The 16,359-nt window shown below is 42.3% G+C and overlaps 2 protein-coding genes across 7 annotated transcripts in view; one reads left to right on the plus strand and one right to left on the minus strand.

Annotated features, from left to right (window-relative positions):
* The window catches only part of COL4A4 (collagen type IV alpha 4 chain), a 141,912-nt gene extending 127,919 nt beyond the window's left edge, over positions 1-13,993 (minus strand). The window contains exons 1-2 of one of the 4 annotated variants that reach the window (XM_037848453.1): positions 13,313-13,552; positions 11,470-11,631 (exon numbers count right to left, since the gene is read on the minus strand). The gene's annotated coding sequence lies outside the window, so the exon portion shown is untranslated. Of the gene's footprint in view, positions 1-11,469; positions 11,632-13,312; positions 13,555-13,698 lie in introns of those variants that run through there. The other 3 variants (XM_037848457.1, XM_037848455.1, XM_037848454.1) reach the window with 3 other exon arrangements.
* Positions 13,682-16,359, plus strand: part of COL4A3 (collagen type IV alpha 3 chain) — a 151,526-nt gene continuing 148,848 nt past the window's right edge. For 2 of the 3 annotated variants that reach the window (XM_037848458.1, XM_037848461.1), the window contains exon 1: positions 13,865-14,079. In XM_037848458.1, the coding sequence (XP_037704386.1) occupies positions 14,014-14,079 (66 nt within the window). In that variant the 5' untranslated portion in view covers positions 13,865-14,013. Of the gene's footprint in view, positions 13,785-13,864; positions 14,080-16,359 lie in introns of those variants that run through there. The other variant, XM_037848460.1, reaches the window with a different exon arrangement.

The raw sequence follows: 16,359 nt of genomic DNA on the forward strand, positions 1-16,359 counted from the left end.
AAACCAGAAAAAGATACTACAAGAAAACTACAAACCAAGATTCTTTGTGAACATAGACATGACTCTCCTTAACACAAAGCTAAATGTCAATACGAGGCGGATATAAGGGAGGGGTATGGGATTCTTGGCATCAGTGTTATTGTCTGACTTTTTTACTGTACTTTATTTTATTTTCATTTTATTTTTTCTTTTTTTAATCATTCCTTTTTTTTTCTTTTTCTTTTTCTTTCTTTTTTCTTTTTCCTCCTCCTCCTTTCTTTGCAGAAGAAATGAAAATGTCCTCATATAGATTGTGGTATGGATGCCTAATTATGTGATTATACCGGGAACCATTGATTGTTTACTTAGGAGGAAATGTGTGGTGTATGAATAAAACTGTTTAAAAAATAAACAGAGGGATACAAGTGCTGGAGAAAATGTGGAGAGTGGGATGTAGCTAATTACTGGTGGTGGGGAAGTAGAATGGGGCAGCCCATTTGGAAGGCAGTGTGGTGGTTCCATAGGAAGGTAAGTATGGGGTTACCGTATGGTCTTGCAACCCTGTTATTGGGTATATATTTGGAAGAACTAAGAACGGGACACGAATGGACATTTGCACAGTGGGGTTTATGGTGGCAGAATTCACAATTTGCAAAAGATGGAGGTGGCCTAAGGACAAATGAACAGAATGGCAAACTGTGGTGTATACATACAAGGGAATATTGAGCGACTACGAGAATGAATGAAGTTGCGTGGCAAGCAATTAGATGAATGGACGTTGATGACAGTATGTTGAGTGAAATAAACCAGAAATTAAAAGACAAACATTATAATGCTTCACTAATGTGGGCTAACTATAATGGGCAAACCCTGAGAATTGTATCTGAGAGCATAGGTTATCAGGGAAAGACTTATGGTACAGGTCCCGGGATTGTAAGCTCTTACAGCAGTTACATCTATTCATGAGTTGTAATGGTTATTTCTAATTCTGAGATGCTGAGCCCTTGTGAATAACCTGGTCAGTCCCTGGAACTTCGGGTATCTGTGTGACATGACACCTGAGGCTCATTCAGAGCCAGAGCTCGGCAGCTATGAATGTCAGCATTACCTCATACAGCAAATGTTAAAGAGGTTGAAAAAGAGATCAGACTTCAATTAGAGATATGAATGAATTGGACTTGGTTAGGACTAAGGTAAATCATACTAAAGGATAAAGGATGATATTGATGGTGTTTTAAAACTTCAACTTCTGTGTGATACCAAAGGAAGAGATGTTTATTTGGTTGAAAATCTATATTTTTTTGTAGCACACTATATAATTTAACTTGTATGGTCAGGTTATTCACACCATAATTGCATGGACCTTTGAATAGGGAATGAGATATGGTTAGTTTGTACAGGTTAGTGTGAAGCCCCGATACATCCCAGAGTAATCTGGGCAGAGAATAAAAATGTATCTGCAAAATCCCCTTGAGAGACTGGAGAAAAATGTGGAAGTATTCAACTTCCTCACCTGTAGAATTACTGATATTCTCACAAGCATTGGGGACTACCAGTGTAGAAGGCCAAGCTCTTGATCTTGGGACTTGCCCTTATGAAGCTTGTTACTGCAAAGGAGAGGCTAAGCCTACTATAATTGTGCCTGAAAGTCACCCCCAGAGAACTTCGGTTGCTCAGATGTGGCTTCTCTCTCTAAGCTAATTCTGTGGGTAAACTCACTGCCCTACCCACTACATGGGACATGACTCCCAGGGAAGAACCTGGATCCAGAATCATGGGATTGAGAAAGCTTTCTTAACCAAAAGGGAGAAGAGAAATGAAACAAAATAAAGTTTCAGTGGCTGAGAGATTTCAAAAGGAGTCAAGAGGACATTCTGAAGGTTATTCTTATGTATTATATAGATATCCCTTTTAAGTTTTTAGTGTATTGGAATAGCTAGAAAGAAATACATGAAACTGTTGAACTGCTACCCAGTATCCTTGATTCTTGAAGACAAATATATAACTATATAGCTTACACAGGGTGACCATGTGACTGTGAAAACCTTGTGGCTCACACTGCCTTTATCCAGTGTATGGACAGATGAATAGAAAAATGGGGACAAAAAGTAAATGAATGATAGGGGGAATGGGGTATGAGATGTTTTGGGTGTTCTTTTTTCACTTATATTTTTATTCTTATTTTTATTTTTTGGAGTAACAAAAATGTTCAAAAATTGATCATGGTGATGAATGCACAACCATATGATGATACGGTGAACAACTGATTACACACTTTGGATGGTTGGCTAGTATGTAAGCATATCTCAATAAAATTGCATTAAAAAAAAGTAAAGTGATAAGTGAGGGGAGAGTTGAAGAAAAAAGATTAAAGAAGGAGCTGTGGGGAGGCGGGGCAAGATGGCAGACTGGTGAGCTGTATGTTTTAGTTACTCCTCCAGGAAAGTAGGTAGAAAGCCAGGAACTGCGCGGACTGGACACCACAGAGCAATCGGACTATGGGCATACTTCATACAACACTCATGAAAACGTGGAACTGCTGAGATCAGCGAAATCTGTAAGTTTTTGCGGCCAGGGGACCCGCGCCCCTCCCTGCCAGGCTCAGTCCCGGGGGAGGAGGGGCTGTCAGCTCCGGGAAGGAGAAGGGAGAACTGCAGTGGCAGCCCTTATCGGAAACTCTTTCTACTGATCCAAACTCCAACCACAGACAGACTGAGACCAGACACCAGAGAATCTGAGAGCAGCCAGCCCAGCAGAGAGGAGACAGGCATAGAAAAAAAACAACACGAAAAACTCCAAAATAAAAGCAGAGGATTTTTGGAGTTCTGGTGAACATAGAAAGGGGAAGGGCAGAGCTCAGGCCCTGAGGCGCATATGCAAATCCTGAAGAAAAGCTGATCTGTCTGCCCTGTGGACCTTTCCTTAATGGCCCTGGTTGCTTTGTCTCTTAGCATTTCAATAACCCATTAGATCTCTGAGGAGGGCCCTTTTTTTTTTTTTTTTTTTAATCCTTTTTTCTTTTTCTAAAACAATTACTCTAAGAAGCCCAATATAGAAAGCTTCAAAGACTTGCAATTTGGGCAGGTCAAGTCAAGAGCAGAACTAAGAGAGCTCTGAGACAAAAGGCAATAATCCAGTGGCTGAGAAAATTCACTAAACAACACAACTTCCCAAGAAAAGGGGGGTGTCCGCTCACAGCCATCATTCTGGTGGACAGGAAACACTCCTGCCCATCGCCAGCCCCATAGCCCAGAGCTGCCCCAGACAACCCAGTGTGACGTAAGTGCTTCAAATAACAGGCACACACCACAAAACTGGGCGTGGACATTAGCCTTCCCTGCAACCTCAGCTGATTGTCCCAGAGTTGGGAAGGTGGAGCAGTGTGAATTAACAAAGCCCCATTCAGACATCATTTCAGCATACTGGGAGCCTCCCTACACAGCCCAGCAGCCCAGAACTGCCCTGGGGGGATGGCACTCACGTGTGACATAGCACAGTCATCCCTCAACAGAGGACCCGGGGTGCACAGCTTGGAAGAGGGGCCCACTTGCAAGTCTCAGGAGCCATACGCCAATACCAAGGACTTGTGGGTCAGTGGCAGAGACAAACTGTGGCAGGACTGAACTGAAGGATTAGACTATTGCAGCACCTATAAAACTCTAGGATCACCAGGGAGATTTGATTGTTAGGGCCACCCCCCCCTCCCTGACTGCCCAGAAACACACCCCATATACAGGGCAGGCAACACCAACTACACACGCAAGCTTGGTACACCAATTGGACCCCACAAGACTCACTCCCCCATTCACCAAAAAGGCTAAGCAGGGGAGAACTGGCTTGTGGAGAACAGGTGGCTCGTGGACACCACCTGCTGGTTAGTTAGAGAAAGTGTACTCCACGAAGCTGTAGATCTGATAAATTAGACATAAGGACTTCAATTGGTCTACAAATCCTAAAAGAACCCTATCAAGTTCAGCAAATGCCACAAGGCCAAAAACAACAGAAAATTATAAAGCATATGAAAAAACCAGATGATATGGATAACCCAAGCCCAAGCACCCAAATCAAAAGATCAGAAGAGACACAGCACCTAAAGCAGCTACTCAAAGAACTAAAGATGAACAATGAGACCATAGTACGGGATACAAAGGAAATCAAGAAGACCCTAGAAGAGCATAAAGAAGACATTGCAAGAATAAATAAAAAAATGGATGATCTTATGGAAATTAAAGAAACTGTTGACCAAATTAAAAAGATTCTGGACACTCATAGTACAAGACTAGAGGAAGTTGAACAATGAATCAGTGACATGGAAGATGACAGAATGGAAAATGAAAGCATAAAAGAAAGAATGGGGAAAAAAATTGAAAAAATCGAAACGGACCTCAGGGATATGATAGATAATATGAAACGTCCGAATATAAGACTCATTGGTGTCCCAGAAGGGGAAGAAAAGGGTAAAGGTCTAGGAAGAGTATTCAAAGAAATTGTTGGGGAAAACTTCCCAAATCTTCTAAACAACATAAATACACAAATCATAAATGCTCAGCGAACTCCAAATAGAATAAATCCAAATAAACCCACTCCAAGACATATACTGATCACACTGTCAAACACAGAAGAGAAGGAGCAAGTTCTGAAAGCAGCAAGAGAAAAGCAATTCACCACATACAAAGGAAACAGCATAAGACTAAGTAGTGACTACTCAGCAGCCACCATGGAGGCGAGAACGCAGTGGCACAATATATTTAAAATTCTGAGTGAGAAAAATTTCCAGCCAAGAATACTTTATCCAGCAAAGCTCTCCTTCAAATTTGAGGGACAGCTTAAATTTTTCACAGACAAACAAATGCTGAGAGAATTTGCTAACAAGAGACCTGCCCTACTAGAGATACTAAAGGGAGCCATACAGACAGAGAAACAAAGAAAGGACAGAGAGACTTGGAGAAAGGTTCAGTACTAAAGAGATTCGGTATGGGTACAATAAAGGATATTAATAGACAGAGGGGAAAAATATGACAAACATAAACCAAAGGATAAGATGGCTGATTCAAGAAATGCCTTCACGGTTATAACGTTGAATGTAAATGGATTAAAACTCCCCAATTAAAAGATATAGATTCGCAGAATGGATCAAAAAAAAATGAACCATCAATATGTTGCATACAAGAGACTCATCTTAGACACATGGACACAAAGAAACTGAAAGTGAAAGGATGGAAAAAATATTTCATGCAAGCTACAGCCAAAAGAAAGCAGGTGTAGCAATATTAATCTCAGATAAAATAGACTTCAAATGCAGGGATGTTTTGAGAGACAAAGAAGGCCACTACGTACTAATAAAAGGGGCAATTCAGCAAGAAGAAATAACAATCGTAAATGTCTATGCACCCAACCAAGGTGCCACAAAATACATGAGAGAAACACTGGTAAAACTAAAGGAAGCAATTGATGTTTCCACAATAATTGTGGGAGACTTCAACACATCACTCTCTCCTATAGATAGATCAACCAGACAGAAGACCAATAAGGAAACTGAAAACCTAAACAATCTGATAAATGAATTAGATTTAACAGACATATACAGGACATTACATCCAAAGTCACCAGGATACACATACCTTTCTAGTGCTCATGGAACTTTCTCCAGAATGAATCATATGCTGGGACATAAAACAAGCCTCAATAAATTTAAAAAGATTGAAATTATTCAAAGCACATTCCATTGAATTCAAAGCACATTCAAAGCACATTCCATTGACCACAATGGAATACAATGAGAAGTCAATAACCATCAGAGACTTAGAAAATTCACAAATACCTGGAGGTTAAACAACACACTCCTAAACAATCAGTGGGTTAAAGAAGAAATAGCAAGAGAAATTGCTAAATATATAGAGACGAATGAAAATGAGAACACAACATACCGAAACCTATGGGATACAGCAAAAGCAGTGCTAAGGGGGAAATTTATAGCACTAAACACATATATTAAAAAGAAAGAAAGAGCCAAAATCAGAGAACTAATGGATCAACTGAAGAAGCTAGAAAATGAACAGCAAACCAATCCTAAACCAAGTAGAAGAAAAGAAATAACAAGGATTAAAGCAGAAATAAATGACATAGAGAACAAAAAAACAATAGAGAGGATAAATATCACCAAAAGTTGGTTCTTTGAGAAGATCAACAAGATTGACAAGCCCCTAGCTAGACTGACAAAATCGAAAAGAGAGAAGACCCATATAAACAAAATAATGAATGAAAAAGGTGACATAACTGCAGATCCTGAAGAAATTAAAAAAATTATAAGAGGATATTATGAACAACTGTATGGCAACAAACTGGATAATGTAGAAGAAATGGACAATTTCCTGGAAACATATGAACAACCTAGACTGACCAGAGAAGAAATAGAAGACCTCAACCAACCCATCACAAGCAAAGAGATCCAATCAGTCATCAAAAAGCTTCCCACAAATAAATGCCCAGGGCCAGATGGCTTCACAGGGGAATTCTACCAAACTTTCCAGAAAGAACTGACACCAATCTTACTCAAACTCTTTCAAAACATTGAAAAAAATGGAACACTACCTAACTCATTTTATGAAGCTAACATCAATCTAATACCAAAACCAGGCAAAGATGCTACAAAAAAGGAAAACTACCGGCCAATCTCCCTAATGAATATAGATGCAAAAATCCTCAACAAAATACTTGCAAATCGAATCCAAAGACACATTAAAAAAATCATACACCATGACCAAGTGGGGTTCATTCCAGGCATGCAAGGATGGTTCAACATAAGAAAATCAATCAATGTATTACAACACATTAACAAGACAAAAGGGAAAAATCAATTGATCATCTCAATAGATGCTGAAAAAGCATTTGACAAAATCCAACATCCCTTTTTGATAAAAACACTTCAAAAGGTAGGAATTGAAGGAAACTTCCTCAACATGATAAAGAGCATATATGAAAAACCCACAGCCAGCATAGTACTCAATGGTGAGAGACTGAAAGCCTTCCCTCTAAGATCAGGAACAAGACAAGGATGCCCGCTGTCACCACTGTTATTCAACATTGTGCTGGAAGTGCTAGCCAGGGCAATCCGGCAAGACAAAGAAATAAAAGGCATCCAAATTGGAAAAGAAGAAGTAAAACTGTCATTGTTTGCAGATGATATGATCTTATATCTAGAAAACCCTGAGAAATCGATGATAGAGCTACTAGAGCTAATAAACAAATTTAGCAAAGTAGCGGGATACAAGATTAATGCACATAAGTCAGTAATGTTTCTATATGCTAGAAATGAACAAACTGAAGAGACACTCAAGAAAAAGATACCATTTTCAATAGCAACTAAAAAAATCAAGTACCTAGGAATCAACTTAACCAAAAATGTAAAAGACCTACACAAAGAAAACTACATAACTCTACTAAAAGAAATAGAAGGGGATCTTAAAAGATGGAAAAATATTCCATGTTCATGGATAGGAAGGCTAAATGTCATTAAGATGTCAATTCTACCCAAACTCATCTACAGATTCAATGCAATCCCAATCAAAATTCCAACAACCTACTTTGCAGACTTGGAAAAGCTAGTTATCAAATTTATTTGGAAAGGGAAGATGCCTCGAATTGCTAAAGACACTCTAAAAAAGAAAAACGAAGTGGGAGGACTTACACTCCCTGACTTTGAAGCTTATTATAAAGCCACAGTTGCCAAACAGCATGGTACTGGCACAAAGATAGACATATAGATCAATGGAATCGAATTGAGAATTCAGAGATAGACCCTCAGATCTATGGCCGACTGATCTTTGATAAGGCCCCCAAAGTCACTGAACTGAGTCATAATGGTCTTTTCAACAAATGGGGCTGGGAGAGTTGGATATCCATATCCAAAAGAATGAAAGAGGACCCCTACCTCACCCCCTACACAAAAATTAACTCAAAATGGACCAAAGATCTCAATATAAAAGAAAGTACCATAAAACTCCTAGAAGATAATGTAGGAAAACATCTTCAAGACCTTGTATTAGGCGGCCACTTCGTAGACTTTACACCCAAAGCACAAGCAACAAAAGAGAAAACAGATAAATGGGAAGTCCTCAAGCTTAGAAGTTTCTGCACCTCAAAGGAATTTCTCAAAAAGGTAAAGAGGCAGCCAACTCAATGGGAAAAAATTTTTGGAAACCATGTATCTGACAAAAGACTGATATCTTGCATATATAAAGAAATCCTACAACTCAATGACAATAGTACAGACAGCCCAATTATAAAATGGGCAAAAGATATGAAAAGACAGTTCTCTGAAGAGGAAATACAAATGGCCAAGAAACACGTGAAAAAATGTTTAGCTTCACTAGCTATTAGAGAGATGCAAATTAAGACCACAATGAGATACCATCTAACACCGGTTAGAATGGCTGCCATTAAACAAACAGGAAACTACAAATGCTGGAGGGGATGTGGAGAAATTGGAACTCTTATTCATTGTTGGTGGGACTGTATAATGGTTCAGCCACTCTGGAAGTCAGTCTGGCAGTTCCTTAGAAAACTAGATATAGAGTTACCATTCGATCCAGCGATTGCACTTCTCGGTATATACCCGGAAGGTCGGAAAGCAGTGACACGAACAGATATCTGCACGCCAATGTTCATAGCAGCATTATTCACAATTGCCAAGAGATGGAAACAACCCAAATGTCCTTCAACAGATGAGTGGATAAATAAAATGTGGTATATACACACGATGGAATACTACGCGGCAGTAAGACGGAACAATCTCGTGAAACATATGACAACATGGATGAAGCTTGAAGACATAATGCTGAGCGAAATAAGCCAGGCACAAAAAGAGAAATATTATATGCTACCACTAATGTGAACTTTGAAAAATGTAAAACAAATGGTTTATAATGTAGAATGTAGGGGAACTAGCAATAGAGAGCAATTAAGGAAGGGGGAACAATAATCCAAGAACAGATAAGCTATTTAACATTCTGGGGATGCCCAGGAATGACTATGGTCTGTTAATTTCTGATGGATATAGTAGGAACAAGTTCACAGAAATGTTGCTATATTATGTAACTTTCTTGGGGTAAAGTAGGAACATGTTGGAAGTTAAGCAGTTATCTTAGGTTAGTTGTCTTTTTCTTACTCCCTTGCTATGGTCTCTTTGAAATGTTCTTTTATTGTATGTTTGTTTTCTTTTTAACTTTTTTTTCATACAGTTGATTTAAAAAAGAAGGGAAAGTTAAAAAAAAAAAAAAGAAAGAAAGAAAAACAAGGAAAAAAAATGATGTAGTGCCCCCTTGAGGAGCCTGTGGAGAATGCAGGGGTATTCGCCTACCCCACCCCCATGGTTGCTAACATGACCACAGACATAGGGGACTGGTGGTTTGATGGGTTGAGCCCTCTACCATAAGTTTTACCCTTGAGAAGACGGTTGCTGCAAAGGAGAGGCTAGGCCTCCCTATATTTGTGCCTAAGAGTCTCCTCCTGAATGCCTCTTTGTTGCTCAGATGTGGCCCTCTCTCTCTGGCTATGCCAACTTGAAAGGTGAAATCACTGCCCTCCCCCCTACGTGGGATCAGACACCCAGGGGAGTGAATCTCCCTGGCAACGTGGAATATGACTCCCGGGGAGGAATGTAGACCCGGCATCGTGGGACGGAGAACATCTTCTTGACCAAAAGGGGGATGTGAAAGGAAATGAAATAAGCTTCAGTGGCAGAGAGATTCCAAAAGGAGCCGAGAGGTCACTCTGGTGGGCACTCTTATGCACACTTTAGACAACCCATTTTAGGTCCTAAAGAATTGGGGTAGCTGGTGGTGGATACCTGAAACTATCAAACTACAACCCAGAACCCATGAATCTCGAGGACAGTTGTATAAAAATGTAGCTTATGAGGGGTGACAGTGGGATTGGGAAAGCCATAAGGACCACACTCCACTTTGTCTAGTTTAGGGATGGATGAGTAGAAAAATAGGGGAAGGAAACAAACAAAGGTACCCAGTGTTCTTTTTTACTTCAATTGCTCTTTTTCACTCTAATTATTATTCTTGTTATTTTTGTGTGTGTGCTAATGAAGGTGTCAGGGATTGATTTAGGTGATGAATGTACAACTATGTAATGGTACTGTGAACAATCGAAAATATGATTTGTTTTGTATGACTGCGTGGTATGTGAATATATCTCAATAAAATGAAGATAAAAAAAAAAGATGAATTGATCAGATAAAAATCAATTCTAGGAATATCTAATCCAAATAAACTGTCAAAAATAAAAAATAAAAAATAAATAAAAAAAAAAAAGAAGGAGCTGTGGGCAGTCCGGAGAAATACAGCTCATCAAAAGCGGAGGCACATCCCTAAACAGTGAAGTCTATAGAAAGATTATGATCTTTGGAAGAAAACAGACTCGAGTGTGAGTCCTGAGTGATTTTGACAGGTCATTCAACTTCATTCATCCAGCAAATAATAACTTCATTTATTCTTTGAGCAACAATCAACAACACAAAAAGGTCTCTGCCTTAATGGGGCCCACCTCTGAGTGTAGGGAAGCAGCCACTGAGAATTTAGGCACAATGCAGAAAATGGGCATGATTCTCTAATTATGAAAAGGAGCAAAAGTAATAACGAAAGGCTAACCGGCTACTTCAATTTTGTACGAAACCTTTATCTGGCATTAAAGTGAAAATGAGAGACTTCTTTTTTATGTGTGCTAACATAACCATTCCCCTTTCCTTTTGCTTTTTCACATCTAAAGAACCCAGTGTGAAAAAGTCAACTCTCTTGGCCCAAAGACTATTATTTTAAAATCAAGAATTCCACACCCAGTAAATATACCAAAAATTGTACTGAAAGCAGGAGTGTGTGGTGGGGAAGGGGAGAATGGGTAGTTAATTCAGGCTTTGAGACCAGCCACTTCTTAAACTTTAATGTTGTATATGAATCACCTGGGGATCTTGCCAAAATGTAGGCTCTGATACAGTGGGCCTGGAGCACGCCTGAGATTCTGCATTTCTAACAAGCTAGCCAGGAATGCCAAAGCTGCTGGCTCCAGGGTGGGGGCAAGGAGCAAGTTTCTAGATGCCTTAGAAGTGCATTGACCTCAAGAGAGCTATTTGGGGGTGTGCGTGACCCTTGATCATTTTACTACTGATCTGAGAAGAGCATCTCCACCTTGTGCCACCATTTCTTACCAGGTTCACCATAATTTCCTCTTCTGCAACTGGAGAACAGAATTCCAAGATGTGATTGCTATGTGTGACTCCTACTCAGAAGGCTTTGCATGGATTATCACATCAGATTTCTACAACTCCCTGGGGTGTGTACCATGATTGTTTCCATGTTACGGAAGACAAGACTCAGACCAAGAAAGGTTATATAATTTGCCCAAGGTCACACTAGTTAAGTGTGAAGAGGATTCAAAATCCAGAGTCAACTCCCAAGATGAAGCTCCTAAACAGAGCCTTCTCACCATATATGCACACAAGTTTCCTTCCCGTCTGTTGCCGCAACACAAGTGACTTGTAGTTGACTGCTGCCTTCCATTACAAATCCTAATAAAGCCAAATCTGGTCTTCCATCAAAGTGACTTGGTTCCAGGAAAAGGCAATTAAAAATCAGGTTGAGAAATCTTCTGGAATTCAGCAAAGAGAAGGAGCATTTAACACTGGTATCAGGGTTTGTGTTTCAGGAACTAATGTCAGTTCATGCAAGATTATCACATGTCTTTCAGAATTCTTGGACACTGTCACTTCATCAACAGAGCACCTGCTGTCTTATCTCCCGAGGATGGCAGGCAAATATTCCATAAGGACCCTCCCTATCAAAGGGGTGAAACTATTATTCACCATTCTGCAACATTGTGGTCTGGGCACAAATCACACTGTTTTTAAGCCTTAATAGATGGTTTAGTATATATATCTTTTTTATTCTTCTACCAAGAAGTGACCCTAATTCAATGCAGCTAGCTGCTACATGCTTGTAAGGCAGTGGGTCTCAAACTTGACTGCATGTGGGCATCACTGGGGAGCCTGAAAACACACTGATAGCTGAGTCTCTACCACCCTCCAGAGATGTGGATGTAAATGGCCAGGGATGTGCTTGACCTCAGGATTTTTAGAGACTCCTCAGGCAATTCTGACATGCAGCCACAGTTGAGAATCACTGATGTAAAAGACAGTGCAAAGACTGTCATAGTCACCCTAGAGCCAAAAGAAAGGGGTAGGAGAGGCTGTCTTCATTCACTCGCAGGCTTTTGCTTACCTGCATGCCTACAGAGGTCCAAGATACAAACAGACCCCAACTCTACTTGCAAACTAACAATCCCCCACAGTAGGTGAGCAACCGCTTCTTTCATATTTGGGTTTTGATAACCAGCTGCTGTTAGATGTCCCCTAAACTGCCCCAAAGCGAGAGTTCTTAACCTAGGGATAGCACTCAGGTGGTCTGTAAACTTGGATGGGAAAAAAAATCACATCTTTATATAGAGAAGTTAGTGAAACATTATGAATATTGGCAACAAGGCACAGCAGTATTAGCCATTCTTCAGAGTTTATGCCTATAGAAAGCACTATTATTTTCATGGCATATTTCAGTTTTGGCAGTGATCTCAAGATAGCATTTGTAGTCACCATGACTTTGAGATGATAACCAAATCTGCTGTTAGATCTAAATATCTAATGCATTAATAATGCTGCATGTTTATATTACTATATCATGACTTTAACATTTTGATAATGGTATTTCAGTAAAACTGATTCTCTTTTAATTTAGTTCATGCATATCAGGAAATTATCCTGAGAAGGGGTCCGCCAGGGCCAAAGGGATCTGTGGCAAAGAAAGGGCAAGCCCGCTGCTCTGAAGCCCGTGCTCTAACAAACCAGATACTGCATAGTGGCATCCAAGGCCACCTCCACAAAGGACTTTCTCAGCAGGGAGTAACCCTGGAACAGAGTTGGGTCTTGTTTCCCCCTGCATTTCCGCAGATAAGATTTAGCCAGAAAAGCGTGTTCAACGCGGCAGAGAATAGCTTTCTCTTTCCCCTCAGCTGCCTCCTGCTCTTGGCATTTTGGAGTGCCCCAACTGCCAGGCCGGTAACTCGAGCCCCCAAATTAATCAAAACACAGCTCCCAGTTCAAGCCCAGGCAGACAAGCCCGGGAGCCAGAAAAGCTCCCCTCTGGTGAACCCCCTGACCTCAAGTTCCCCGGGCCGGCCGGTCACCCTTGGGTGCCACGCTTCCCCCACCACTTCCCCGCCAGGTGCCTTGGGCCCTACAGAGTGACTGCCCACGGCCGGGGGACGGGAGGCGCCTTACCTCGGGGGCACCAGCGCTGGGAGCCCCCTCCTCCTCGCCCGTGGGGCGCGCACCTGCGGCTTTACCGCACCCAAAGCGACCCGCGACTCGGCTGCCCCTTGCAACACTCTCGCGGCCAAGTCTGGCGGCTGCACGGTGGGTGCGTGCGGGAGAGGGCGGAGGCGGCGAGATCGCACTGCCGCGGGAGCCTGGAGGGAGCCGGGCCGCCCGAGTGCAGACGACCCACTCGCCTCCAGCTTAAGCTGGGCCCGGCCACTAGCCACTCCCTCTACCCTGAGCAGCCGCCTCCCCGCCGCACACCCCCAAGCTTCCCCACCTCCCACCCGCACCCGCCTGCCCCGCCTAGGCCCCAGGACCCCGAGAGCATCGCCTTCTTAACCCCTTACCCTGGATCCGCGTCCACCTGTCCCGCAGGCTCTCACCCTTTTCTGGCCTCCTGGGCACGATGCCCGAGTCGGAGGGACACTGCCTGGTGAGCTGGGGTGGGAGGGGAGGAGGGTGCTACAAGGGCGGGACCTGGGCCACTTCTTCCCTCCCTTAGAGCCACGGCCTCGGTGGAGAGGGACGCACCGCGCGGCCGAACCCTACAAAACCCGCCAGCTTCTCAGCCGGGGCTCCCCAGCCCGCGGCGCGCAGGGGACGCGGTGGCCCGAAGGCCTGCGGGTCCCCGGGCCCGCCAGGACCCTGAGCCGGCGCCCACTATGCGCCGCGCGCTCCTGCGGCCGCTCCTGCTGGTGCTCCTGGTGGCGGTTCCCGCGGCGGGCCAGGTGAGTGCGGGGCCGCGCGACCCCACCCGGGCGCACTTGGCCGCGGGGTCCCGGGGACCCGCCGGCCCCCACCGCGCGGGCGCCGTCCTGCGCCGCTGCCTGGAGGCGGGGGAGGCTCTGAGCTCAGGTCCCCGGGGGAGCGGCGTGGGGCAGGGGGCAAGCGGTGATGCCTGGGGAAACAGGTGGAACGCGCGGGGCTCAGGGATTAGGGGAAAAGGCGAGCAGGAAGCTCGAGCTCCCTAGGAGTCAGAGATGCGCCTGGCGGGGGGCGTGCGGAGGCTGCAGAGGTCAGCACATAAATAATCAATCAATAAGCAATCGTGAGGCAAACGGCACCGACACGTGCGATGTCACCGATGGTGAATCCGAGCAAGCAGCATGGGCTGGCTGAGAGCGCACAGGGCTGGGAATAGAAATAGAAACGCGCTCTTCAGTCGCAGGGAGCCATTTCCTAGCTGTGACCTCACCTTGAACTCTGACCTCTCCGGGGCTCAGGTCCCTCGTTATGAAAACTTGTCTTCCCATGTCCCGTCCGTATATTGTTGGCAAAATCAAAACCCATGGCTGAAAAATTAAAAACACCTTAGAAATAGAGCTCATATAAGGATAAATTAAGCAATCTTTGTCAGTTTTACTTCTTTTCTGAATTTTGAGTAACACTGAATTCCTTTAAATTCTCCCCATATTTCCTATGCCCTTCCATTAAAAATAAACTGGGTTTCCTCAGAGCTCTGATGCTTCCTAGAGTTGACTGACTTGTTTTTTAACTAATGAAAGTGAAATTTCACTTTTTAGGTGACTTGTGCTATATTTAATCCTAAAAAATTAATTTGGATAGATACAAGATGAGTTTCATCTCCAAGGCTGAGCAGATGTTTTACAAATTTCATCATTGGAAAATGATTGAAAGCTAGTAGTCACATGAATATTTATGTGTTATGTGAAAAGTTTTTTAGAACCTAAGGCCACAAATAATCCAAAAGTTTTTTTTTAATTAAAATTAAATTTCAAAATAAATCATGATAGATGAAGATAAAGCACTCTTGGACCTTCCCATACCTCTCCCTGCTCCCCTGACAACCCAAAAGTACCTGTTACCACATTCATGCTTCTTTCCAGATATTTTCTGTGCATTTGCATAGACCTACCTGAACCCATAGACAATGGCTTTTTGTTTTTTTTAAAAAACGTAGTTGAATACCGTGCTGTAGATATCCTTCCACAACCTACAGATCTGTTAAGTGAGTATTTACCTCTTTTTCCCCTTTCTCTGCTGCATAGTTTTCCACAATATGAATATGCCACAGTTAATTGAACTGTTCCCCTTCTGATTTACATTTAGGTTATTTCTAGTGTTTGCTGTTACATTCTATGGAGTTTTTGTAAGCCATATATCCCCAATTCATGTAGCTGGTTCTGACAAAAATGCACTTTGCAGAGACTAGCAATGCTACCCCAGGTAACTAAATACCTGTGGACATGATGCACAAAGTGCACCCAAGTCAGTGTAGATTATCTACCACCTTTAATACGAGAACAAATAAATGCAAAATGAAAAATCCCCAAATGAAGTATATGTTGTGGTGAGGCCTGGAGAAGAGTTTCAAAACAGAGTTTGCACATCTTTCTAGACTCCAAAGAAGAGTGAGATTGTGCTAAGGAGCTGGGAGGAGGGAGGAATTACACATGTGTAAGGATCAGCCTGAAAAAGTAATGCTCTAGGACCATTCAGCATCTCATTATACTTATTTTCAATTATATTATCGTATTTTCTTATTATTGTTTAAATGTAAGTTTTTCTGTTTTAAGACTGGCCAAATCCTGGTGACTTCTGGATGATATTACAATTAAGCTATTTGTGTTGTTTCTAAAATCCCTTGAAATAAGCCTTTGTTAAAAGTTAGAAGGATTATCATTTTCATTGTACCTGCTGAATTACACAGAAAAATATGCAATTATAAGTCAGGAAATGTGCCTTCATCTTGCAGAGTAAAGGAATCACGAGTTTGCTGATAATTGGGAGACAACACAAGATAACTCTGACATTGGGCAAGGCACCTTACTTCTTAGAACCTCAGTTTTCTCATATGTAAAATGGGGGAGTTAAAACACCTGCTGGGCCAGCAGGTGATGTAATGAGTGAAGCAGTGGGCTGGGGGAGGGGATTTTGATAGGAGGCCTTCTTCAGAGCCAACCAATTCTTGTCATTCTAGAATTTAGGCTTGGTGGTGCCGGAATCCCTGCTTTTCACACCGAAGCTGGGAATCTAGTTTTTTATGA

Source organism: Choloepus didactylus, chromosome 9 (assembly GCF_015220235.1).
Source record: "Choloepus didactylus isolate mChoDid1 chromosome 9, mChoDid1.pri, whole genome shotgun sequence".
Taxonomy (NCBI): domain Eukaryota; kingdom Metazoa; phylum Chordata; class Mammalia; order Pilosa; family Megalonychidae; genus Choloepus; species Choloepus didactylus.